This window comes from Pan paniscus, chromosome 13, assembly GCF_029289425.2.
Source record: "Pan paniscus chromosome 13, NHGRI_mPanPan1-v2.0_pri, whole genome shotgun sequence".
Classification (NCBI taxonomy): domain Eukaryota; kingdom Metazoa; phylum Chordata; class Mammalia; order Primates; family Hominidae; genus Pan; species Pan paniscus.
In genome coordinates this window covers 15,870,282-15,895,554 of record NC_073262.2, presented here as the reverse complement: position 1 = coordinate 15,895,554, position 25,273 = coordinate 15,870,282, and the positions used below count along the sequence as shown (strand labels likewise).

At 41.1% G+C, this 25,273-nt stretch overlaps 1 protein-coding gene across 2 annotated transcripts in view; it reads right to left on the bottom strand.

Moving 5' to 3' along the window:
* The window catches only part of ACTR3 (actin related protein 3), a 76,279-nt gene extending 56,714 nt beyond the window's left edge, over window positions 1-19,565 (bottom strand). For both annotated transcript variants that reach the window (XM_063595109.1, XM_063595110.1), the window contains exon 1: window positions 15,420-19,565. In XM_063595109.1, the coding sequence (XP_063451179.1) occupies window positions 15,420-15,463 (44 nt within the window). In that variant the 5' untranslated portion in view covers window positions 15,464-19,565. The remainder of the gene's footprint in view (window positions 1-15,419) is intronic.
* Window positions 19,566-25,273: the final 5,708 nt, after the last annotated feature.

Here is a 25,273-nt window from a genome sequence, read left to right as displayed (position 1 = left end):
CACTTATAGAAGGTACCTAGAAAAGTCAAATTCATAAAGACAGAAAGTGGAATGGTATTTGCCTGGGACTTCGCATGTGAGGAGAGAACGGGAAGTTACTGTTTAATGGGCAGAGTTTCAGTTTGGGAAGATAAAAAAGTTATGGATCATGGAGGATGGTGATGGTTAGACAATAATGTGAATGTACTTTATGCCACTAAACTGCACACTTAGAAATAGTTAAACAGTAAACTTTATGAGTATTATACCACAAAAAAAAAAAAATTTTTTTTTTTTTGAGACGGAGTCTTGTTCTGTCGCCTAGGGTGGAGTCCCGTGGCGCCATCTCGGCTCACTGCAACCTCTGTCTCCTGGGTTCAAGCGATTCTCCTGCCTCAGCCTCCCAAGTAGCTAAGACTACAGGCATCCACCACCATGCCCAGCTAATTTTTGTATTTTTAGTAGAGACAGGGTTTCACCATGTTGGCCAGGCTGGCCTTGAACTCCTGACCTCGTGACCTGCCAGCCTCAGCAGTTACCACCAAGAAAATAATACTGGATACCTACTGCACATGTTAAAGCAGGATAAATCTAAATGTATCAAATATAAAGTTTAAAAGAAAATGTGATATAGTTTATAACCCTGGAGTGCAGGAGACTTTCTAACTATAACTTAAAACCCATACACTATAAAAGGTTATTTCAACTATGTAAAAATTAAAAACTTCTTTACAAAAACACACCCAAAGTAGCCAAAAGAAAAATGAGTAACAGAGAAAAATTATCTACACAAATTATCTAGACAGATATAATCTCTTTAACATATAAAGGGTACCTAGATGTTAATGACAAGGGAGGGAAGGACAGGGAGGGAGGAAACAAAAGAAGGAAAGGCAAAAAGACACTAACCATTCCCAGAACAACAGAAATGGTTATTAAATGAAAAGAGACTCAACTCCATGGGATTTTTAAAATGCAAATTAAAAGTGCACTGAGGTGCTTTCAAACATTACTAGTTGGAGGGAGGGTTGTATAACAACAACAACAAAAGAAAAAACATTACTAGTTAGAATGCAAAATGATACAGCCACTTACGAAAACAATTTCACTATCACTTACCATCTGACCCAGGAATTCTACCTCTAGTTAGAATCTACTAGAAACAAGAAAAATAAAAACAGTTGTCCACACAATTGTGTACATGTATGTTCACAACAGAATAGTTCATAAAGACCCAAAACTGGAAGAAAAACAAATGTTTAACAAGAGAATGAATAAACAAGAGTGTTATAGTCATACAAACCAAAATTACTTCACATAGGAAGAACCAGGAAAACATAACCCATTCTCCTGGGAGAAGACACTCAACAGAAGGCAATTCTAACATGACCCAAATGCTGGAATTATCAGATAAAGACTTCCAATCAACAATGAGTATTAACATAGACCTGTAATTGATAATAAAGGAAATATCACCAGATAAATGAAAATAAAGGCCAAGCAGTAGAAATTATTCATTCTGAAATCAGGGGGAAAGAAAACAAAGAAAAAGGAAAGAGCTTCAGGGACTCATCAAGGACAATATCAAAAAGGGGACACACGCGGCCAGGCGCAGTGGCTCACACGTGTAATCCTAGCACTCTGGGAGGCCGAGGTGGGCAGATCACGAGGTCAGGAAATCGAGACCATCCTGGCTAACAAGGAGAAACCCCGTCTCTACTAAAAACACAATAATAAAATTAGCCGGGCGCAGTGCCAGGCACCTGTGGTCCCAGCTACTCAGGAGGCTGAGGCGGGAGAATGGCGTGAACCCAGGAGGCGGAACTTGCAGTGAGCTGAGATCAAACCACTGCACTCCAGCCTTGGCAACAGAGTAAGACTCTGTCTCAAAAAAAAAAAAAAAAAAAAAGGTGACACACTTAGGTCCCAGAAGGAGAAGAGAGTGTAGTAAAAATATTTTTAAAAAGAAATAGTGACAGGCCAGATGGGGTGGCTCACGCCTGTAATCCCAGCACTTAGGGAGGCCGAAGTGGGTAGATCACTTGAGGCCAGGAGTTCAAGACCAGCATGGCCAACACGGCGAGACTCCATCTCTACTAAAAATAAATTATGGGAGGCTGAGGCAGGAGAATTGCTTTAACCCAGGAGGCAGAGGTTTCAGTGAGCCGAGATCGCGCTACTGCGCTCTAGCCCAGCAACGGAGCGAGACTCCGTCTCAAAAACAAAAAAGACAATTAGCCGAGCATGGTGGTGTAAGCCTGTAATCCCAGCTACTCAGGAAGCTGAGGCACAAGAATCGCTGAACCTGGGAGACAGAGGTTGCAGTGGGCCAAGATTGCGCCACTGCACTCCAGCCTGGGCAACAGAGCAAGACTCAGTCTCAGAAACAAACAAATAAAACGGAATAGTAGCTAAAAATTTTCCCAATTTAGTGAAAGACAGAAATTTAGAGATTTAAGAGGCTCAAGAACACCCAAGCAGAATAAATATAAAGAAAACCACACTTAGGCACAAACCACTGAAAATCAAAGATAAGGAAAACAATGTACTCATATATGGGGATCTAAAATAGAACCTGATAAATAAGTAGCATGGGAGTTGCCAGGTATTGGGAAATGGAGGAATTGGAGAGCTGTTGATCAATGTGTACAAGTTTCCAGTTATAAGATGAATAAGTACTAGTGATCTAAGCTATAGCATAGTAACCACAGTTAATAATATACAGTATTTTACAGTTGAAATTTGCCTAAAGGCGATCTTAAGTGTCATCACACAAAAAAGATAACTATGTCAGGTAACAAATACATTAATTAGCTTGATTGTAAGACTCCTGACACAAGGTTTACTTATATCAAAACACCATGTTGTGGCCAGAAGCAGTGGCTCATCCCTGTAATCCCAGCACTTTGGGAGGCCCAGGCGGGCAATCACCTGAGGTCAGGAGTTTGAGGCCACCCTGGCCAACATGGCGAAACCCCAACTCTACTAAAAATACAAAAACTAGCCAGGCGTGGTGACGGGCACCTGTAATTTCAGCTACTCAGGAGGCTGAGGCAGGAGAATCGCTTGAATCCGGGAGAAAGAGGTTGCAGGGAGCCAAAATCACGTCACTGCACTCCAGCCTGAGTGACAGAGCGAGACTCTGTCTCCAAAAAGAAAAAAAAAAACTAAACCAAAAATGTTTCTTTGTGATCTAGAGAAACAAGTTAAATATATAGAAAAGCTCTTACTATGGCAGTAATGAAAAAAATCTACAATGCTGATTTTGGCTGGGAAAGGGAGATGGTAAGGGACTTAAAAAACAACTTGCTATTGTACTCTAAAATCCTGTAGCTGAGGTTTAGCTGTACTCAATTTGCTTGTATAAAATATATAATACATCATTTTACATAAAAAAAAAAAGAAAAACAACTTGCTTAGAGAAAGGAATATAGAGAAAAGAATTCAAAAGCACTTTTGAAGCTATCAAAGCCTTGGTGACTAGAAGAATAATAGTAGAAATATAAGAAGGCTAGGTGAGAGAGGAGGCTGGACTGGCAGAAATCAACAGCAAAAGAAAGATGAGTTTTATACAAAAAAAAAAGGCGAGTCTGTCACAACAGTAACTGCCTCTGAGGAAAGGGGAAGTGGATTTGGGGACAGTCATCAATAATGCTCTTTTGTTCCTTAAAACAAGAAAGATAAAGTAAGTATAATTAAATGTTCATGGGTCATAATTCTAACAAATGCAGTTATCTGTTATATTATTGATTGTACTTACCTAAAAGAAATCCATTAATAGAATCTTTTTCAGTAGTAAAACAACTTATGCCTGTATTGTAAAAGCATTAACATCCTTTGCCTTGGATATTATTTTTAATTTTACAAATTGCAAATGCTTGTACATTAAAACATGTATAATTACACTCTCTTGCTAGGGGCTAATACAGTGGTGACTTTGAAGCCAATGTTCCATTACAATTCTGAAAATTATAGGGCCCTTAAGAATGATGCTAAATCTACTCTGCCTGTGCCTCTACATACGGAACAAGTTTTAACTTTCAATAGTTCAACAAATGAAATGATATAACAAAATAAATATAAGACCCCAGAGCTTAAGGATAGAAGAGACTTTAATGATCTAGCACAACTCTTTCCAAAACCTTAACACTGACAACCACTAAAGTTCAAATAATTCTATCCTAATATGAATGACTTGCTTATACTCTTACCATATCATAAAAATAAAGTACATCTTATATAATTTTATGTAAGATATGATTACCAAATAAATCCCAAATGAAAATAGAGTTTACTAATTGATCCCAATGCCTACTCCCATATCTTAATTCTCAGCTTACCCAGTTTTCGTCATACAATACCAAAGCCCAAAAAGGTAATTTGGTGTTAGAAACTTTGTTGTTGCTGAAACAGAGTTTCGCTCTTATTGCCCAGGCTGAAGTGCGACAGCGCGATCTTGGCCCACCACAACCTCTGCCTCCCAGGTTCAAGCGATTCTCCTGACTCAGCCTCCCGAGTAGCTGGATTCAAGCAATTCTCCTGCCTCAGCCTCCCAAGTAGCAGGGATTACAGGCATGTGCCACCACGCCCAGCTAATTTTGTGTTTTTAGTAGAGATGGGGTTTCTCCATGTTGGTTAGGCTGGTCTCAAACTCCCGACCTCAGGTGATCTGCGGCCTCGGCCTCCCAAAGTGCTGGGATTACAGGCATGAGCCACCGTGCCCAGCCAGAAACTTTTAAAACAAGAATGCAGTGGCTGATTCACAGGGAAATTTGTCAAGTAGAGTAAGACAATATTAGCTATAAAGATAAACAGCAATGGTTTAAAAAACTTTTCCAATTCCCTCCAACATTTTTCTCACGACATGCAAGTCAATGTTTAACCTGACACAAAAATACTGATGGACTGTTGAGTGAAGAACCTGGACGCCTACTCTGTGTGTCAACAGAAACATTCTCCTGGTCCCTTCAAGCCTAAACCTTAAAATCTTAACTCCTTTTCACTAGTGGGGAGAACATGAACCTTGAAATAAAAAAGACATGAGTGAATGCTTGTTCCACTATTTACTAGCCTGTGATCCTGTGATCATAGACTAGCCCTAATGCATCGGGAATAAAACTAAATTCATGAGGTTGTCGTAAGGATTAAAGGACCTAACAGTGAATAAAACTCACTAAGTATTTGGTAAACATTTCCTTCCCAAGATGATTTTCCTTTATCCATAGGCCTTCCTTTATCCCTCTACCCATTCCTTTAATTTTGCTTTCAAAGATTCTCAACGTTTTCCCAGTCCCTTTGCTATACATCCATCACCACTGAAGACAACGACTACAGCAGTCAGCAGTTGCCCCATGAAAGAAATCAGTCACAAAAAGCCACAAATTGTATGATTCCATTTACATGAAATGGCCAAAATAGGCAAATCCATAAAGACAGAAAGTAAATTAGTGTTTGCTAAGGGTTGAGGGTACAGGTAACGGAGAGTGACTGCTACTGGGTGTGGGGTTTTTTGGGGTCATGAAAATGTTCTAAAATTGACTGGATTCCAATAAGTGGCATCCAGGCATTAAAAAAAAATGAAATTGACTGGAAATAGTTGCACAACCTTGTGACTATACTAAAAACTACTCAATTACACACTTTAAAAGAGTAAACTTTACAGTATGTGAATTATAACTCAATAAAGCTGTATAAAATAAAATACTAGACCCAGACTAATAGTGCATAAATTTACCTTTTATCACTCTTTTGCTTAATGATCTACACAATCCACTACTGTCTATCAAATAAATCGCAAACCATTCTGCCCCATTTAAAATCCTTCTGAAATAAGGCAAGATGAGTAAATAAACTACTTGCTGTCCCGCAGCTTCCAACAGAAATATCTGAATTCCAGGCAGGGCAATTTCCTAACTGATCCATCCCCCAAATACTTTGAAACTCCTTCATGACTTCCCTTTATCAGTAAAATATTTGCTGGGCATTATTAAATACTATGCAGGACGCTATCACTTGAATAGAGAATGAACAAAAAAGAAATAATCCCTGCCACTACGGAGCTTTCAATTTAGCTCACATCCTAGATTTGAAGTCCTTCTTCCCATATATCTATCACATCCTATTTATGCTTTTCCAAGGATCTGATCAAGTTCAGCTTCTTCATAAATCATCCTCCAAATACTACAGCCCTTATTAATCTGCCCAAACAATTAAATGCTAGTAAGCCATCCATAATTATTTCACACATATTAGTTTCATCTTTGAAACTAAACTGTAAACCTCAAGTATAAAATCATGCCTTAGTTTTCTTGTATATACCATAGTGTTCAGCACAGAACTGAGACTGAAATAAATACTTGATTACTTTAAGTTCTTCTATTTTTTTACTTTCATATGTGTTTTGTACAGTCATTAATGAGCACATAATACATAGTGAGTAAAATAATTACAGTAAGTAATGCATCAGTGGAGATTATTCATTTTCAAATTGCAGCTTCAGAAATATGTATGCCTTCCTTTTGAAGATATATGTAATTAGCATCATTTCCTTGAGCTGCCCTGAATTTATCAGCAATTATCAGTCCTTGCAATACTCAAATAAGCAGTAAGCAAATCCATATTTCACTTTAATGTGTTACAGGTTAATCAAATCAGTGAACTGGTCACTAAGACCTCCCTATATGTTTCATATTTGTACTAAAAATTAGTAGCTTTGGGTTTAAGTATGTATAAAATGGACACTTAAAAACTGGACTAATAATTTGACCACTCTCCTTGGATGTATCTCAATTAGGGAACAGTAGAGCAGTGAGCTCTGGAATGAGACTACCCCAGGACTAAAATTCTAAATCTACTACTTATCTTTAAAATGGGATTATTTATAATAGTAACTACCTCACAGGGCTTCTGAAAAGGTAATAACATCCAAAACAAAACGTGCAAAGGGCCTTGAAATGGCTGATTGGTACACATCCCATTTAATACATCTTTAATAATTAAAATCCAAAGATATAAATCTCTGAAACCATAAAGAAAAATTTTTTTAAAAAGAGCATTCATTTTATGAAAGTCATCTGTCCTGGCACCTACAGAGCACAACTTTTAAAATATCTCTAAACTTGGTTTAAAACATTATTATTGGGAACCATAAAATTAGTTTCTCATGTGTGCCATACAGTATGCCTCTGCATTACAACGAAACACTGAAGAATTCTGATGCAGGCCTCAACCAAAACTACTTTAACTATAAATAAAATACATTATGTTATTCCAATTACTTAATTTCAACTATTAACTCATAAATGTGAACTCAACAAGAAAATTTAAGAGAACTCAACAATACTATCAATTAATAATTAGGAACACTCCCAAAAGACATTTCTCAACTCTGAGCCTCTGTTTCATTTGTAAATGAAGACTGGATTAAATTATCTCTCAAAATCCCTTTTCAGCTCTATAATTCTGTGTGAGTCATTAGGCATTTCCCTTAATTCACTAAAGCAAGTTTCACAAATACACATTAAATGCTATATTTGCACCCTTGAGTAACTGAATTTTAAAAATGCTTATAGCAGAAGCACACTAGATTTAACTAAAATAATCTCTATAACTAGGCAAACACTTGTGTCCTGTCATTCACTAATACTAAAAACATGGTTTACATGTTTACAGTAGATTAAGCCAACCCTAAACTACAAGGTCTTCTGCACCCTAATTCTCTCTCTAGGACTTTTATCCTCCTCATTGTAACCTCTCCTTTACACTAAATACTGAAAAGCACAGAAACCCTTCCCAAGAGCATTGCATTTTCACAAATGACACAAAGTCTTAAAGCAAGGACAAAATGTTTAAAAATAAAACGTTTAGGTAGTGTCCTTCGGCAGGAGGAAAAGATGGCATGTTGAGTATCCGAACAGATGAATATTCTTCTCAGGTATGTATTAGGGTTGGGGAGCAGAAGGAAAGCTGAAAGAATACATCTGGCCGAGACGGGTGGATCACTTGAGCTCAGGAGTTCAATATCACCCTGGCCAATATGGTGAAACCCGGTCTCTACTAAAAACACAAAAATTAGCCAGGCGTCGTGGCGGGTGCCTATAATTCCAGCTACTCGGGAGGCTGAGGCAGAAGAATAGCTTGAACCCTGGAGACAGAGGTTTCAGCGAGCCAAGATCACGCCACTGCACTCTAGCCTGGGTGACAGAGCAACACTCTGCCTCAAAAAACAAAAAAAAAAATACATCTGGCCACACAAATTCAAGCTATTCCTTTCCTGGTTCCAAGGAGTATGTAAGAATGGCTTGAGTTTAAATCGACAGTTTGGAAAGAATTTTGAAAATTCTGAAACAAAATTATTATTAAAATTCTGCAAAATCGTCCTTTAAAAAAACTAGAATTTTTTTTCTTTTTTTTGCTCTGGTATTAGTCAATTATGTAGGTTACGTTGTTTCCTGATATAAAGGCCCATATAAAGTTATAAAATCAGCACACAAACTAATATTAGTCACTATCCTATTTCAAAGAACTAAATTTAAAACAATCCAATAACAGCACCTTATCTCCTAATAATTCATAAATGTTGTGCTTGGTAAGCTACAGCACACATTTTTGTAGTGCTATTATTACTTAATTGCTTTGCTCTTGCTTCTTTATGCTACTGTCTATCACTGATTATGGTTGTGTCATAAAAAAGGCGACAAGCTCCAACAGAATTACAGGGGAGCATTCAAATGCTTTTTTATTATAGTGGAATTTTGTTTCAGGAAACACATGTTGCTACATTTTAACCATTCCAAACTTCTGCTCCTAGTCCAATCCTTTAGCTGTTTCCACAAGTTGGGGGAGCAGGAGCATGCTGGACAAGGGAAATTTAGCTAGAGCTAAACTCTCCTCCTGATTAAGGATTTTGCCTCTTAGAAAACTGAATGACATAGGTGGAGATAAGATTGTCAGCATAGCGATCAATTACCACGAGCCAATCAGTCACTGTGATGCTCAAGAAGCTAGATCACATATCCACAATTTTTTTAAAGAAGGGAAACTGATAGTCAATCTTTCCGTTCTTTTCTCTCTGAATGCTCTCATCTTATTAGCTTCAGTTAACAAATTATGATTCCCAAATATCCACCTTCATTCCCAAAGGTCCTGTATTTCTAATTTCCTCTAGAATGTTTCCAATTATAAATCATCATTCCAAATTCAACAACAAATTCCAATTTTACTCAGTTTCTTAAAACTAACTCCCTTATTGTCCCAATCACTCAGGCTTACAATCTTGAACTATTCATTGATGCCTATTTACAATCCACTGGAATCAACTGCCAAGTCCTAGCTATACCTCCTTCAATCTCTCAAATCAGCAAAAACATTTTGACTGTGCAGAGGACTGTGTGTGGTAGGCAGGCCAAGGCCTGCAGGAGATAAGAAAATAAGCATAACACACTGTATTCCTTTCTTTAAGAACTTAAACTCAAAAAAAAAAAGAAAGCCAACCAATTATTATATTTAAAATATATTGTGCCCTTACTGTGTGCCAGGCACTGTGCTGAACCATTTTCAAGCATTATCAAAAAACAGAACAAAACAAAACAAAACTGGGCATGGTGGCTCACTCCTGTAATCTCAACACTTTAAGAGGTCAGGGCAAGAGGATTACTTGTGCTAGAAGTTTGAGACCAGCCTGAGGCAACACGGTGAGACCCCATCTCTACAAAAAATTTTTAAAAGTAGCCACACATGGTGGCATGTGCCTGTAGTCCCAGCTACTCGGGGGACTGAGGCAGGAAGACAGCTTGAACATAGGAGTTTGAGGATGCAGTGAGCCATGATCTTGCCATTGAACTCCAGTTTGGGCAACAGAGACCCAGTCTCAAAAACAAACAAAAAAAACCTATAAGGTATACACTATCATCTCCAAATTACAGGTGGGAAGAAATAAGACCTGCAGAGGTTGAAGTGTATAAAGTCATATAGCTATTAAGTGATAGAGCTTGAACTCAACAACAGATAACTACAAAGCCTTTGCTACCCGTAAATAAAATAACACAAAATATAACTGCCAGAAGAAACGTAAAAAGAAAGGAAAAAAACAATCTTTTCCTAACTTATCTCTTCTGCTCCAACTCCACCACCAATACCAGGTTTCAGAATTTCTGCAAAGTTAGCCCTTGAATGGGCTGCTGAAGAATCATCTAGGAAGCCTATGTAAATGAATATTCATAGTCCAACCCTTGAGATTCTGAGTCACTGGGTATGGGGTGTTTCTGATGCATAGTTTTTTTAAAAACCATACTCCTAATTCTTGTTCATTCATTCATACAACAAAGATTTGAATTCCTACTATGCACCAAGCCATGTCAAACGTTCATCTTCTACGGAAGGAAGATCTAGTGTAGTGGCTCTGCCATACTTACTTGCTACAGTATCTTGGGTAAGTAGCTTAACCTCTCTTAAGACTAAATTTTCTAGCCTATAAAACAAAGATAATACTTTCCAGGTTGTTGTGAAAGTTAATGAGATAATATAAAGCATTTAGCACAGGGGCTGACATACAATTCTCGATAAATGCTAGCTATTATTATTTCCTGAGAAACACAACCTACAGAGTAATTTTTTTCTAGAGATTAAATTTAAGCAAAGTAACAAGGAAATAGTCTAGGCATTCACATATCGGCGGGGGGGTGGGGGGGGGACCTAAACCAAGTAAAGATTACACAGAGGGTTTTCTCTAATTAGGTGAATCAAATTCATAAGGCTGAGATTTTTTTTTGTAAGAGTTCTTTAAACAGAAATACAGTTAACTTTACTAACAACAATGAAGCAACACATAAAGTTCTGAAAAGGCAGTCAGGAGTCCCCGGAGTGTTAACAGAAAGAACACAGGACTTAAATAAAGAAGAACTCAGGTCCAAATAGCAGATCGAACCACCTGCCAGGTAGACGGCATCAAAAAGGTAATTTAAATTCTCTCATTCTGTTTTTTCACTTATAAAATTAGGTTAAAAAATAGCTGTCACAGAAAGCATGGCCAGCAGGTCCTCCACAGGACCTTTCCGTTCTGTGCCTAAAATTCTGAACTGTGTTTTACAATAAGCCTGAAAGTTCGTTCACCGCAATATAGTATTTGCAATCCAAAGTCAATATTTCAACACAAAATTGGCAGGCAGGAAAGGAGGGAGAGTTTTCCACTAAGTCTAAGTAAGAGTCTGACTTCTCACTAGGAGCATGTCTGTTGTACTTACTTCAAACAGCATGCAAAGCATGACTCATCAAGGAATAAGAATTTCAATGAGTGCTTTTTGGTTAAGAAGCTATTGTGAATATTTCTGCCTTTGGAGATGGCTAAAGAAATAGCATTATTAAGCCGGTGCAGTGGCTCACGTCTGTAATCCCAGCACTCTGGGAGGATGAGGTGGGTGGATCACCTGAGGTCAGGAGTTCAACAGCCTGGCCAACATGGTGAAACTCTGTCTCTACTAAAAATACAAAATTTAGCTGGGCGTGGTAGTGGGCGCCTATAATCCCAGCTACTTGGGAGGCTGAGGCAGAAAATCACCTGAACCCAGGAGGCAGAAAGAGGTTGCAGTGAGCCAAGATCATGCCACTGCACTCCAGCCTGGGCGATGAGAACAAAACTCCATCTCAAAAAAAAAAAAAAGAAACAGCATTATTATTAAACAATACGCACAGAATTCATGGAAGAAACATGAACTTCCCACATACACCTTCCTTCATTTACCCAGCTTTTCCCCACGGCTCTTCAAACAAGATCATTCTTATCTGCACTAATTGCTGAATTGTGGCCACAAGATGAACATGCTCCTCTTTCACTGACTCCTACAAGATATTTAAGCTTACATTTTAAGATTGCTAAGAAGTTGAAGTCAGTTAGCAAAATTCCTTAATCCGCTCCAGATATGAATATATCCAAGACTTTGACCATAGGGCTATATTAACCTCTGCTATCATAATCAGTGGAACTAATTTACCAATATTTTATTTACCAGGGGAAAAAAAAAGACATAAAAGGGAAAAGGAAATTCACAATGCAGCTCTGTAACCAAGCTACGATATAACAAGGAGTTAATAAGGAGCGCCCTCATTTGGCTTGAATGATGGAGAAACTTGAGTAAAAACATGCATTTAAAAAAAAACATTTAAGGCTGGGCGCAGTGGCTCACACCTGTAATCCCAGCACTTTGGGAGGTTGAGGCGGGTGGATCACGAGGTCAGGAGATGGAGACCATCCTGGTCAACATGGTGAAACCCCATCTCTACTAAAAATAGAAAAATTAACTGGATGTGGTGGCATGTGCCTGTAGTCCCAGCTACTCGGGAGGCTGAGGCAGGAGAATAGCTTGAACCTGGGAGGTGGAGGTTGCAGTGAGCCGAGATCGTGGCACTGCACTCCAGCCCGGCGACAGGGCAAGACTCCATCTCAAAACAAACAAACAAACAAACAAAAAAACAAAAAGCAAAAAACACATTTAAAAAACGATCCCTTCCACCGCCCAGAAAAAAAAAAACCTTAGGATGATCGTACAAGTGTTACAATGTTTTTTTAAAAAATGTCTGTGAATGCCTTTTAAAGAAAATGCTTTTCTCACCAGTAACAGCAGGTTTGAGTTCTGTTATTTAGTTTTCAAGCCACCAATGGGAATCTATGTGCCCCAATTGTATTTTACCATGCTTTCCAATACAGACCAAAAAAGTGTGTAGATAAGGGTATCAATGTGAATGATTTCTTTTCAAATTGTTTTCAAAATAAGTATTCTCTTTTATGACCTGAATCTAGGTGATTCATATGTTGAGTTTTGCTGGACGATCCCTAAAAGTTTTGGGATTAAGTTTCAAGTTTCCTAACTCTTAACAGCTTTCCTATCTAAGACGATCAAGTTTTACAGATGGCCACTTTTTTTTCAGCCACCTTTCCCCTAATTTATATAATGAATGAAACGAGCAACCTGATTCAGGTTATAACTTTTTACTTAAACTAAGTGAGTAATTGTAATTTAGAGACCTAAGAGCTGAATGCATTCTCTAAAGCATAAAAAAAATTAGACAAATTAGAGGTGCACAATTTGCATTCGGGGACCACAGAATTTTGAAATGTAAAAGCTCCCTGTTAAGGCCATACTTAGAGATGTTTATCTCAGGGTCCTCAACCTCAAGGACTTATCCTCCATGTGCAAATAAAGCTGAAGGTGTAACTTCCCAGGAGGCACCACTGGAAACTTGTAAGACCAAAAAGCCTTTTGAGAACCAAAATAACTGAAACTCTAAAGGGGGAATTTCAGATTGTGACAAATGGTAAAAGAGAGTGAGGTGGCAAGGGGACTCCTAATCAGTTCCATTCAAATCATCAACGTGCAGTTAATAACCTCTCCTTATTGGAGAAACCAATGTAATAACTTAAAAATATACTATTGTGATAATCGTAATTTTAAAACAGAAATAGCCTAGGTGAAATTGAACCCCTCTTCCCGATCCTACTGGTCATTCAGCATGTTTTAAATTCAAGGTTGCCCTTTAGGAAAGGAGGTCACTTAAGGACAGTTTACCTCAATGAGACATCTTGTATACTAATTCGAAACTATTTCAAAAGGGGGAAAATGGAGATTAGAAAAGTAACATACTACTTGAGATGTTACCATATTATTTCTCAGGGCCACAATTATTTACACTATTTTTTTTGAAAACTCAGTAATTTCTAAAGCATTAATTATGTAGCAATATTCGTCACTTTAACAAAACACATTTGAAAAGTCCTATCCTACTGACTCAGGCCAAATCTAATTTTAAAACTGAACCTAGACATAAAAATACTCACCAATTAGACTAAGAAGGGAGAAATAAAAAAAATTATTGGTTCAGAGAAATGAGACTGAATTAAGGAAAAACTTTTAAATAAAGTGTTCATCAAAAAAATACATAGAAGTTCCAAGGCTAGTGTTTTCCTAGGAGAATATTAAGAAGTTGGTGGTTTCTCTCTACCTAACTGGGATTTTAGAAACTGCCACACTAGCTAGTTATGAGAATGAAGATTAAAGAAATTTCACATAAAGAGTGAAGGACACACAATCTTTTAAGTAACAATAATGAAATCAATAATTATAATTAATAGTAAAAAAAACAAGCCTGACAGTCCACCCCTCACTGACTTCCCCCTCAAAAAAAAAAAAAAAAAAACTGGGAGTGTTCTGGGAATTGGAGAGATGTAATCAGCACAGAAAAAAAAAAACACTTTCCTATATGTCATCGTGAAGCAGTGATTCTACATAAAAATAAGGGTAGTCTATTCTCTATGCAGTTATGAGTGTGGTACAACTCTCTAAAATGTCTATTAATACAAAATGAACGACCACACTTTAAAGCCATTCTACATTTTCGCAAACTACCCTACGTATCTACGAGTAACTATTTGCAACTTAAACACATTCCTATATACCTCTATACCTTCCTGCTTCCTTCAAGATACCATCACAGAATGAACGAATACAACTTAAATTAGTTTATTTTCCAGGGTGCTTCCTTTCCCCCACTCCATGAAACATAAGTACATTTTTTTAAGTCATATAAATGGACACCAAGCACCGGTAATTCAGTCTCTTTAAAACCTGCTTAATTTTAAAAGTTCTAGTAAGATGTGCTCAGGTTGGAAACTAAAAACTACCTTATAAGGGTATAAAAGACTGAAAGCAGGAAGCGGCTTTGACAAAACTAAGGAAGTTGCAGCGCGCTTGCTCACTGGGGGACTTTTTTCAGGCTCCAGAAGTAACACATGACATGTTTCTCCCTCGAATTAAAATGTGACTTGGTTCACCGGTTAAAACGCAGAGGGAGATGGAAATGACCAGGAGTCGAAAGGAGAAGGTGGGTGGTCAAATGAAAGCCCCACTGTAGGTTCCCATTTGCAGAGTCCGATTCTTCCCTTTCCCCACCCACACCCTGGGCAGAATGTTGTCACAGCGATCTTGCAAAACCTACCAGGAGCGCTTCTCTTTTCTAGCTCCCCTGCCAGGCCAGTCCCCGAGCTCGGCCCCCGGGTCCCCAAACCGACTGGCAAAAACGGGCGCGGAGAGAAAGGAAAGCCGGATGGGTCGGGCCCAGGGACCACCCCCAAGACGACCGTCCCCAGCGCTCTTTGGGCGGCACTGCCCACCGTAGTGGGGGAAGGGCCGGGAGGGGTCGCGCGGAGAAAGCCGCTGGGAGGGTTGGGGGTTGAATCTCGGGCCCGCGCCCCCGCCCCAGTCCTAGGAGAGAGAAACGAGGGGACCCGCGAGGCCCTGGCTCCGGGCCCCACCCCTCGCTGGCCGGCGGGTCTAGGACTGACAGCCGGCGGCGGCACCTCGCCGCACCATTCATTTCCCGGCCTCCTCCCTCCCCCGCCATTTTCCTTCCTCCGCCTCAGTTTCCCCACCCCCGCCCGTAAGCCCCCTTACCCCGTGCCACAGTCCACCACACAGGCCGGCAGCCGTCCCGCCATCTTCCTCCTCGCCTGCTGCTGCTGCTGCCGCCGTGTGCTCCGTGCTGCTAGGGGCCAGAGATTGGCGGCGGGAGACAAGGGCTATCTGACCATCCACAGCTGGGCCGCCTTCACCGTCCGGGGGGTAGCCGGGAAGCCGAAGCAGTAGCAAGAAAGCAGCAGGCTCGGTCAGCGGCTATCACTTCCGCAACCCAGGCAGGCAGGCAGTCCCCGCCCTGCCCCGCCGCGGCCTCCTCCCCCTCTCTCCTCCCTCTTCCTCACTCCTGCCCCCACCCTACAACTTCTTCCCCTCACGCCGCCTTTCCCCGGGAAGCCAAGATGGCCGCCGGTGCCGACGCCCCGGCCAGGCCAGGCCCAGGCCCCCAGCGCTCCCCCTTCCGCTCCGAGCGGGAGGGGCTAGCGAGCATGCGCAATAAGGTACGTTCGCCTGCCTGGGCTCCGATCCTGAAGTTAGTGAAATCCACTGCGGGTTTTCCAGGAGTGTAGAGGCGGAGAAGTCTATCCGAGCTTCCAGTTCTGCTTCTGAAGCTGGAAGGGGCTTTTCGGTTGTAACCCTTGGGTTAGTTTCAGTTACTTCTTTGCTAGGTTGAGGAAAGGGTGGAAGCGCCTCCTGCAGCCACGAATATCCTCCAGTGCCTGGGAGAAAACGGCCTAATCGAAAACGTCCGCGGCATACATCCATTCTTAAAACTTGAGTGGCTGCTTTTCTGGGTGGAAAAGAGCGGTATCAGACAGGGTGAGCAGTCGGGGAACGGATGAACAAAGACTTGCACCGTGGCCCTGATGCCTTTGTTCCGAGTTTTATTCAGTTGTACTTGTGCGTTGTTACAGGACTTTAGAATGTAGCCCTGCCCCCCAACCCCCACCTCCCAGGACCGACCTGTGCTCCTAAGGAAGGCAAACCTCCCAGGAATATATTCTGCATAACTATACAAATAGGCCTTTATTCAAGGCTTTTGGATTATGACAAAGATTACCCTCAGGAGTAGTAAGATTCTACTAGCAGGGTAATAGAAAGGATTAAGGCTCCCCCCCAAAGAAAAATTTTTTAAGTTAAAAACGGAGGCGGGCCGCAGTGGGTCATGCCTGTAATTTCAATGCTTTGGAAGGCCGAGGTGGGAGGATAGGATAGCTTGAGGCTAGGAGTTCGAGACCAGCCTGGGCCACATGGGGAGACCCCCCCCCATCCCTCCAAAAAAGAAAAGAAAACTGGAAAGCCTTAAGGAAACCTTTCAAACTTTAGTGTGTATCAGAATTACCTGAAAGGTTTGTTAAAACAGATTGCTCGGCCACACCCCCAGAATTCTCTGACTGGGCTATCTGAAATAATGCCTGAGAATTTGCATATCTAATAAGTTCCTAGTTCCACTTTAGGACCCTAGAAGGTTAATATCTTTCCTCTCTACCAGGCTTATCTTAGGATGAACCGTTCGGGGTTTGCTGATGTGAAGCTAAAATAAAAATATTCTTTAAAAGGAAGGATGTCTTATTCAGTCCATAAGATCATCTAATGTGGTATTAAGCTGGCTTGGGGGATGAATCGGGTGTTTCATTCATTCATTTGACAGGTAAGCATTGCTTACCTACTCTATTATGACGGGGTCTGTGCTGACTCCGAATATTCGGTGGGATGCAAAATAGTTAAGTTCTCTTGTAGAGTTTACAGATTAGCGGAAAACAGACAAATTGTGTTAAGAGCAATAGAAAGAAGAGAGCGGAGGACTCTGAGAAATGAAGGCAAGGAGTGGGAGAATGAGAGGAAGGTGGAAGGCGGGTAAGGAGTCTGACCAGCTGGTGTTTAAAAGCTGAGATGGGGGGAAGAGTCTCCCAGGAGAGTGAACAGCAAGTGTCAAGGACCTGAGGCAGGAACAAGCTTGGCTTCTTCCACAAATTGAAAGAAGATCCATATGAAAGAGACAGAGAAGATGCAATGGGAGATGAAGCCTGAGAGATAAGGAAGAGTGAAACAGTGCAAGAATTTGTAGACTGCTCTAAGCATTTTAAAGTTTATCTTAAAAGCAGCTTGATAAATTAGATTTATGGTAATTAGTTTAAAAATAAAAATAAAGCAACTTGAAAGGATTTAGGCAAGAAAAAGTTGTGTCTGCTTTGTAGAGAATGGCTCCGGCGAGTCCAGATTGAATCATACATTGTATGATATTCTGTGTTCCGGAGTTCGCAGATAGAAGTATGTGAGGGCCAGCATCCAAATGGAATCAGGTATGTGCAGAGGAGACTCACTAAAGGGCATCATCATCAATTAGTGCCCAGCATGTCTGCAGCTATTCACGAGAGAAGGCTTTTTTTAGAGGTTGTTTTCAGAGAAGTCAAACAACTGGTTGTCTCGGATTCGTTGTCGTTGGTTTCTCCACTACATTTTAGAAGATGCTAGATGGGGACTCTTTGCTGCCGCTTCTACTACCTGGTAATTAAAGTCTTTTGAGGAAGCATATGCTTGAAGATTGGCTCTGACAGAAAAGACAGATGTGGTTTAGTAGGGGTAGAATAAATGGTTGTTTCCAGCAGTTACAAGTAGTAAGTCAGGAGTGAAGAGATCCTACCAAAGAAGTTTCGAGAGCAGAGGTTAGTGCCCTCGGTCACTTGGGCAGCCCATGCCGGTGGCCCTCAAGGTAGCTGCCCACACTCTGGCCTTGCACAGTTGTCATGGAAGTAGTTAACTCAAGCAGGGTTGGAAACTAGTGCTTCGAGGTCTAGGCAGGTACTGTCATGAGTGAAGGGGGCCGTGAGGAGGGTATGGCAATGTGAGAGCCCACAACCCAACAGAGGGCAACAGACAACTGTTGCCATGTGGAAATACAGCCCTGGTATTGCCAGAGCCTTTTTTCTTCCGCAAGAGAAATCTGAAATCTGCATTTTTATCTTTGGTCACTGTAATGGTTTGAATGTGTTCCCCAAAGTTCCTGTGTGAGAAATATAATTTCCAGTGCAACAGTGCTGAGAGGTGGGAGCTTTAAGAGGTGATTAGGCCAGGAGGACACTGTCTTCATGAAGGAATCACAGGACGGGGTGCCTGATAAAAAGGAGTTTGCCCCCGCTTCCCTCTCTCTCTTTTGCCCACGTGATGCCTTCCACCATGTTTTGACACAGCAGGGACGCCTTCACCAGGTGATGGCCCTTTGATCTTGGACTTCCCAGCCTCTAAAACTATGAAAAATAATTTGTGTTCTCTATAAATTACCCAGTCTCTGATATTCTGTAAGCAGCACAAACTAGGCTAAGATAGTAACTAATTTTTTTCTTCATGTCATATCTGACCTGTGGCCTGCCAGTTTGCATCTTTTGGTTTCGGAAGCTACATGTGGTTCAGTAGTTTGCTGCCTTCAAATATGAAGCTCATGTCAGTGCTAAGTACTATCTCTCATTTCATAGGCATGAGGAAACTGTCACAGTCTCACATAGTCAAGACTGTCCTGTGTTTGTAAAGGCAGTAACTGTTAGAAGCATTTGGAAGCTTTCAGTGCTTGTTGGAAATGTCATTGGTGCTCATTCCTCATAATCTTGTCTACCCAAACACTTTGCTTGCTTAAGATCCCTTCTACTTCCTGCTTGCTGCATGCCAAATTGGTCAGCCTCTCTGCTACTGTGGTGGCCCAGCCTTCTTCAGCTGCACATAGCCTTCAGTCACACATCCGGCCAAAGCATTTCTGACCACCCTGTTTGCATATGCACCCCCTCCCTGCTTACTCATCTCCAAACACAGAAGCAAAGGATGTCAGAGACAGTTCATCCTTCATTTCATATTTGTCCCTAATAGCACCTCAATTTCCTTTCAGTTCAGGTCAACCCGGTCCTTGGTTCTTACCCATTTCCAAACCTGTTCCGAAACTTTCAAGCATTTGTGAGTCTTGCAGTATCCTTCTCCTGTGGCTTAAGTTAGCCACAGCAAGTTCTCATTACTTGCATCAAATTTGAGAAGCCTTAGTGGTACAGAAGCCCATAGAGTTTAAGTGAGTTTTCCCAATATCTTTTTCTTTTTTTTTTTGAGATGGAATCTTGCTCTGTCGCCCAGGCTGGGGTGCAGTGTAGTGCGATCTCGGCTCACTGCAAGCTCTGCCTCCTGGGTTCATGCCATTCTCCTACCTCAGCCTCCCGAGTAGCTGGGACTACAGGCGCCCGCCACCATACCCGGCTAATTTTTTTTTTTTTTTTTTTGTAGAGACGGGGTTTCACTGTGTTAGCCAGGATGGTCTCAATCTCCTGACCTCGTGATCTGCCCGCCTCGGCCTCCCAAAGTGCTGGGATTACAGGTGTGAGCCACCACTCCCGGCCCCCAATATGTTAAAGAAACTAAGGAACAGAGTCCAAATCAAAATCCAGTTCTTACGCCTTTTGGGGGGCTCTTTGATTGTAACGACAAATTAGCAAATTGTCTTTGGATCTTAAAAAGTGTCCAGGAAATTTATGTCACTCAATTTCCATTATTTTAAGATGAGAAATAGTATTTTAAAAATCAACTTAGGTACGTACTACAGGGCTGACTGTTTGCAAATTGGCAGATGAATCAGATTCACAGAGAGCCTTAATTCAGAGCAGGTAAGTTGTAAAAGTACCCCAAGCAGCCTACTGGTCAGAGGGGAGGGACTGTGAAAACTGTCTTCTCCCTTCTCAAGTTGTGTGATCTTAGCAACTAACTTCTTATGTAGAGAGAGCACTGATTTTAGACTCAAGAGACTTGAATTGAGTATGAACTCTTTCACTTACTCTGTTTCTTCATCTATAAAATTCACGGGAATATTTAACCTATAGGGTTGTTGTAAAGCTTGAATTTGGTGAGAAGCCTATTATAAATTACAGAGTGACCTTATTATGGACAGACCAAGAGGAATATGGTTTAATTATAAAGTAATCACTGACTTATTACTTAAACATACAAAAGGAAACACACCCTGGTCCTCCTCTTCACAGATGTTATCTCGGGGCCCATGTGCCTACTCTTTTAACGCTACCGTTGTGCAAAATACTTTTAGAAGCTCTTCTTTAGACTTGCCTTCAAAGCCTACAGCACATTGTTTTCAACGTCTTCACTGGTGGCAGATCTTGCCCTCTGTGAGTAGATTTCATTTTGAGGATTAGCCAAAAGTCATTTCTTCAGAGCCAAGTCCAGTAAACAAATGGCTTATCAACTAGGGTTGTTTTTTATCAAAAGTTTTATGTGACTATAAGTAAAACTGGTTTTCTTATGTGACTTATAAACTGCCTCTAGATGAAGTTCTAGATTATTTTATTCAGTGGCTACATCCCTGGGGGCTACAGACTGAATGTCTATGTTCTCTCACTCTCCAACCAATTCGTGTGTTGAAAGTTTAACCCCCAGGGTGATGGTATTAGGAAGTGGGGCCTTTGGAAAGTGATTAGGTCATGAGGGCAGACCCCCACATGAATGGGATTAGTTCTCTTTTAAAAGAGACCTCAAAAAACTGCCTCACCCTTTCCACCATGTGAGGACACAAGAAGACAGCCATCTATCAAATGGAAAGCAGCCCTTCACCAAAGGTGGATCTGCTCACATCTTGATCTTGGACTTCTCAGCTTGCAGAACTATGAGAAATAAATTTATATTGTGTTTGATTGTTTGTTTTTTGAGGTGGAGTCTCACTTGTTGCCCAGGCTGGAGTGCAGTGGCTCAATCTTGGCTCACTGCAACCTCTGCCTTCCAGGTTCAAGCAATTCTCCTGCCTCAGCCTCCCGAGTAGCTGGGACAACAGGCGCATGCCACGAAGCCCTGCTAATTTTTGTATTTTTGGTAGAGACAAGGTTTTACCATGTTGACCAGGCTGGTCTCAAACTCCTGAGCTCAAGTGATGTGCCTGCCTCGGCCTCCCAAAGTGCTGGGATTACAAGCGTGAGCCACCACACCCGGCCAAATTTCTATTTTTTACAAAGCCTAAATTTGTGTCGTTTATAAATAAATTGTTTATGGATAAGGGATTGAATATCCCTTATCTAAAATGCTTAGGACTACAGATATTTAAGATTTTGGATTTTTTCAGATTTGGGAATATGCACATATACAAAATGAAACATCTTGGGGATGAGACCCATGGGTAAACACAAAATTCATTTATATTTCATATATGCCTTATACGCATAGCCTGAAGGTAATTTTATACAATATTTTTAATTTGTGCATGAAACAAAGTTTGTATTTACGTGTATTTACATGTAGAATTTTCCATGTGTGGTGTCATGTCAGTGTTCAGAAGGTTTCAGATTTTGGAACATTTTGGATTTTGGATTTTCAGATTAGGGATGCTCCACTAGGGATGCTTTGTTATAGCAGCCTGAAGAAGCCAAGATACTGGGATAAAAATAGTCATTATATGCTTGATTTCATTGAAAATATATTTCTTTTTTCTTTTTTTTTTTGAGACAGAGTCTTGCCCTGTCGCCCAGGCTGGAGTGCAGTGGCGTGTTCTCGGCTCACTGCAAGCTCCACCTCCTGGATTCAAGCGATTCTCCTGCCTCAGCCTCTCAAGTAGCTGGGATTATAGACATGTACCACCACACCCGGCTAATTTTTGTATTTTTAGTAGAGATGGGGTTTCACCATGTTGGCCAGGATGGTCTTGAACTCCTGACCTCAAATGATCCACCCGCCTCGGCTTCCCAAAGTGCTGAGATTACAGGCGTGAGCCACCGCACCCGGCCTGAAAATATATCTCAGATAATATCTGTACAACATTTGAAATGAGGTGAGATTCTGTGGGATAAGATCCTAATCCCCTCACTGCCTGTAAAGAATGAATAGTTTAATTAAATTTTGACTCTAATTTAAAGAAAAGTTACGCCCTGTCTGCCCCCACCCCGCCCCCCCCCAAACACACACACACACACACACACACTTGCGCAAACATATACACCTTCTCTTATATATAAAAACAGATTCTAGATGGATGACAAATCTCCAGTATACAATAAAATCCATACTCCTTATTGGGACCTACAAAGCCCTCCATGTTCTGGTGCCCACCTCAGTGTTCAGCTTGTCTCATCTTCACCCTGTTCCATGAAGCCACATTAACCTTCTTGTTGCTGTTCACACCCACCAGGCTGTTCCCACCTGCATCCACTCCCCGGACTTCTCCACCAGTCATCAATTAATCCTGAATCACTTGCCTCCTCAGAGAAGCCTTTCCTGACCTGCCAGTGTAAAGTAGCCTGTCTCACTGTCTTCCCCCGTCACCAAGTATTAATTATCTGGGGGAAATGTCTTATTTACTTATTGGTTTGTTTGTTTCTTATCAACTAGGGTTGTCTCTCCCAGTTAGAAAATACTCCCACCAGAGTTTGAAGAGAGCCTGACATATAATAAGTGCTCAATAAATATCTGTTGAGAGAATAAATGAATCAAATAACAAAAATAAAACTATAAATTATAAGAAATTAGAAGGGAATTTAGAAAAAAATGTTTATATACTCTCAAGGTGGGGAGGACTTTCTGAAGTAAAAGAAGAAACCCATAGCCATTAATGGGAAGATTTGGTTACATGAACAATTAAATTCCTACTAAGTTACATTTTTAAATTATAGATTAGAAGAAGATATTTTAAAATAGACAAAATATCCAGAGCTGTATGGAAAATGAACATGCTGATCACTGGTGGAGATGTGAATTGCCACACCCTTCTGGAAAGTTATGTAGCAGTATCTGCTAAAACTTAATATTCACATATATTAGACTTAGGAATTTCATTTTGTCGAATTCTAAAGACATAAAAATACTGATGTCGGAGAGATCGTGATTCTGAAAGATTTTAAAATCAGAAGATTTAGAAATACATTGTTTGTTCCCAGTGCCACTATGGCCAGGTAAATCTCAGGGGCTTTCTTAGCCCAGAAGGCAAGGCTGGATCTTGAGGGGCAACTAGCAATCTCTTCCATCTGTGTGTATTAACCTAGAGAGTTATGGAGCAGAGATTGACACTTACTCCTTCTTCCTTAGTAACAATGCCTGGATTTTATTCAGATGCTGTGTACCCAGCCAAAAGACTACATTTCTCAATCTCCATTGTAGCTGGATGTGGCTGTGTGATCAAGTTATGACCAATGAGATATAAGTAGAAGTAGCTTGGCCAAGCACAGCGGCTCACACCTGTAATCCCAGCCCTTTGGGAGGCCAAAGCAGGAGGATCACTTGCACTCAGGAGTTGGAAACTGCAGACCAGCCTGGAGAACATAGTGACACCTTGTCTCTACACAAAATGAAAAAATTAGCAGGGTATGGTGGCATGTGCCTGTGGTCCCAGCTACTTCCAGCTACTTGGGAGGCTAAAATGGAAGGATCGCTTGAGCCTGGGAGATTGAGGCCTCAGTGAGCCGTGATCATGCCACTGTACTCCAGCCTGGGTGACAAGAGCAAGACCCTGTCTCTCAAAAAAAAAAAAAAAAAAAAAAATACGTGGCTGGGTGGAACATCTGGAAAACATCTTTAAAGAATGCTGACTCAATCAGGAGGAGCACCATTTTGTTTCTTGCCCTCCACCCTTCTTCCTGCCTGAAACAGGTAAGGTGACTACTGCTCTTTGGCCATTATGGGTGACAAACTGAACTTGAGACTGGAAGCCATGTCCTATAAAAGATAAATAGGGCCAGGCGCAGTGGCTCACGCCTCTAATCCCAGCACTTTGGGAGGCCGAGATGAGTGGATCACGAGGTCAGGAGATCGAGACCATCCTGGCTAACACGGTGTAAACCTCGTCTCTACTAAAAATAACAAAAAATTAGCCGGGCGTGGTGGCGGATGCCTGTAGTCCCAGCTACTCCGGAGGCTGAGGCAGGAGAATGGCGTGAACCCGGGAGGCGAAGCTTGCAGTGAGCCCAGATCACACCACTGCACTCCAGCCTGGGCTACAGAGCAAGACTCCGTCTCAAAAAAAAAAAAAAAAAAAAGATAAATAGAAGGAGCCCAGGTACCTTGTGACACTGGAGTGTCATATTAGCCCTGGACTACCCACCTCCAGACTTGTTTTATATGACAGAAAAATAAATCCTTAGTGTTTAAGCCAGTATAATTTGGCATTTTTGGTTATACGCAACTGAATCGAATACTAATTGATAATACCATGTTGTAATGTTAAATATAAAAGGTAAGTTGCTAAGCAAAGCCAGAAGAATATAAACTCAAACGTGTATAGGTGATAGGCCAGTAATATAGAAAGGTGGATGAGTGGCAGTATAAATAGTAGGGATGCAGAGGGCATGTTGAATTGGAAAGCCCCTGCAACATTAATAATATTACCATGTGGCCATGTGGATTGAGATCTTCCAGTTTTTCATGTTAAATTTCCCCAGTGTTCTGCAAACAAAACATTTTCCCAGCTGTATCTACATTGCAGCCTATCAGTTTGTGACTTTTGATTTGTACTATGGTCTAATATTTAGAAAAATGGAATAAAAGGGAGAAGGATGGAAGGGAGAGAAGGAAGGGTGGACCAGCACTTCGGGAGGCTGAGGTGGCTGGATTAGGAGGTCAGGAGTTCGAGACCAGCCTGGACAATGTGGTGAAACCCCATCTCCACTAAAAATACAAAAATTAGCTGGGCATGGTGGCATATGCCTGTAATCCCAGCTACTCGGGAGGCTGAGGCAGGAGAATCGCTTGAACTTAGGAAGCGGAGGTTGCAGTCAGCCAAGATTGTGCCATTGCGCTCCAGCCTGGGTGACAGAGCGAGACTCTATCTCAAAGAAAAAAAAAAAAAGTTATTGTCTGCTGTGTGTTAAACTGGGAGTCTAATGTATAAACATGTGACCTTGCCACTTTGGAGAAAATCCAGGAAATGGTACAAATGG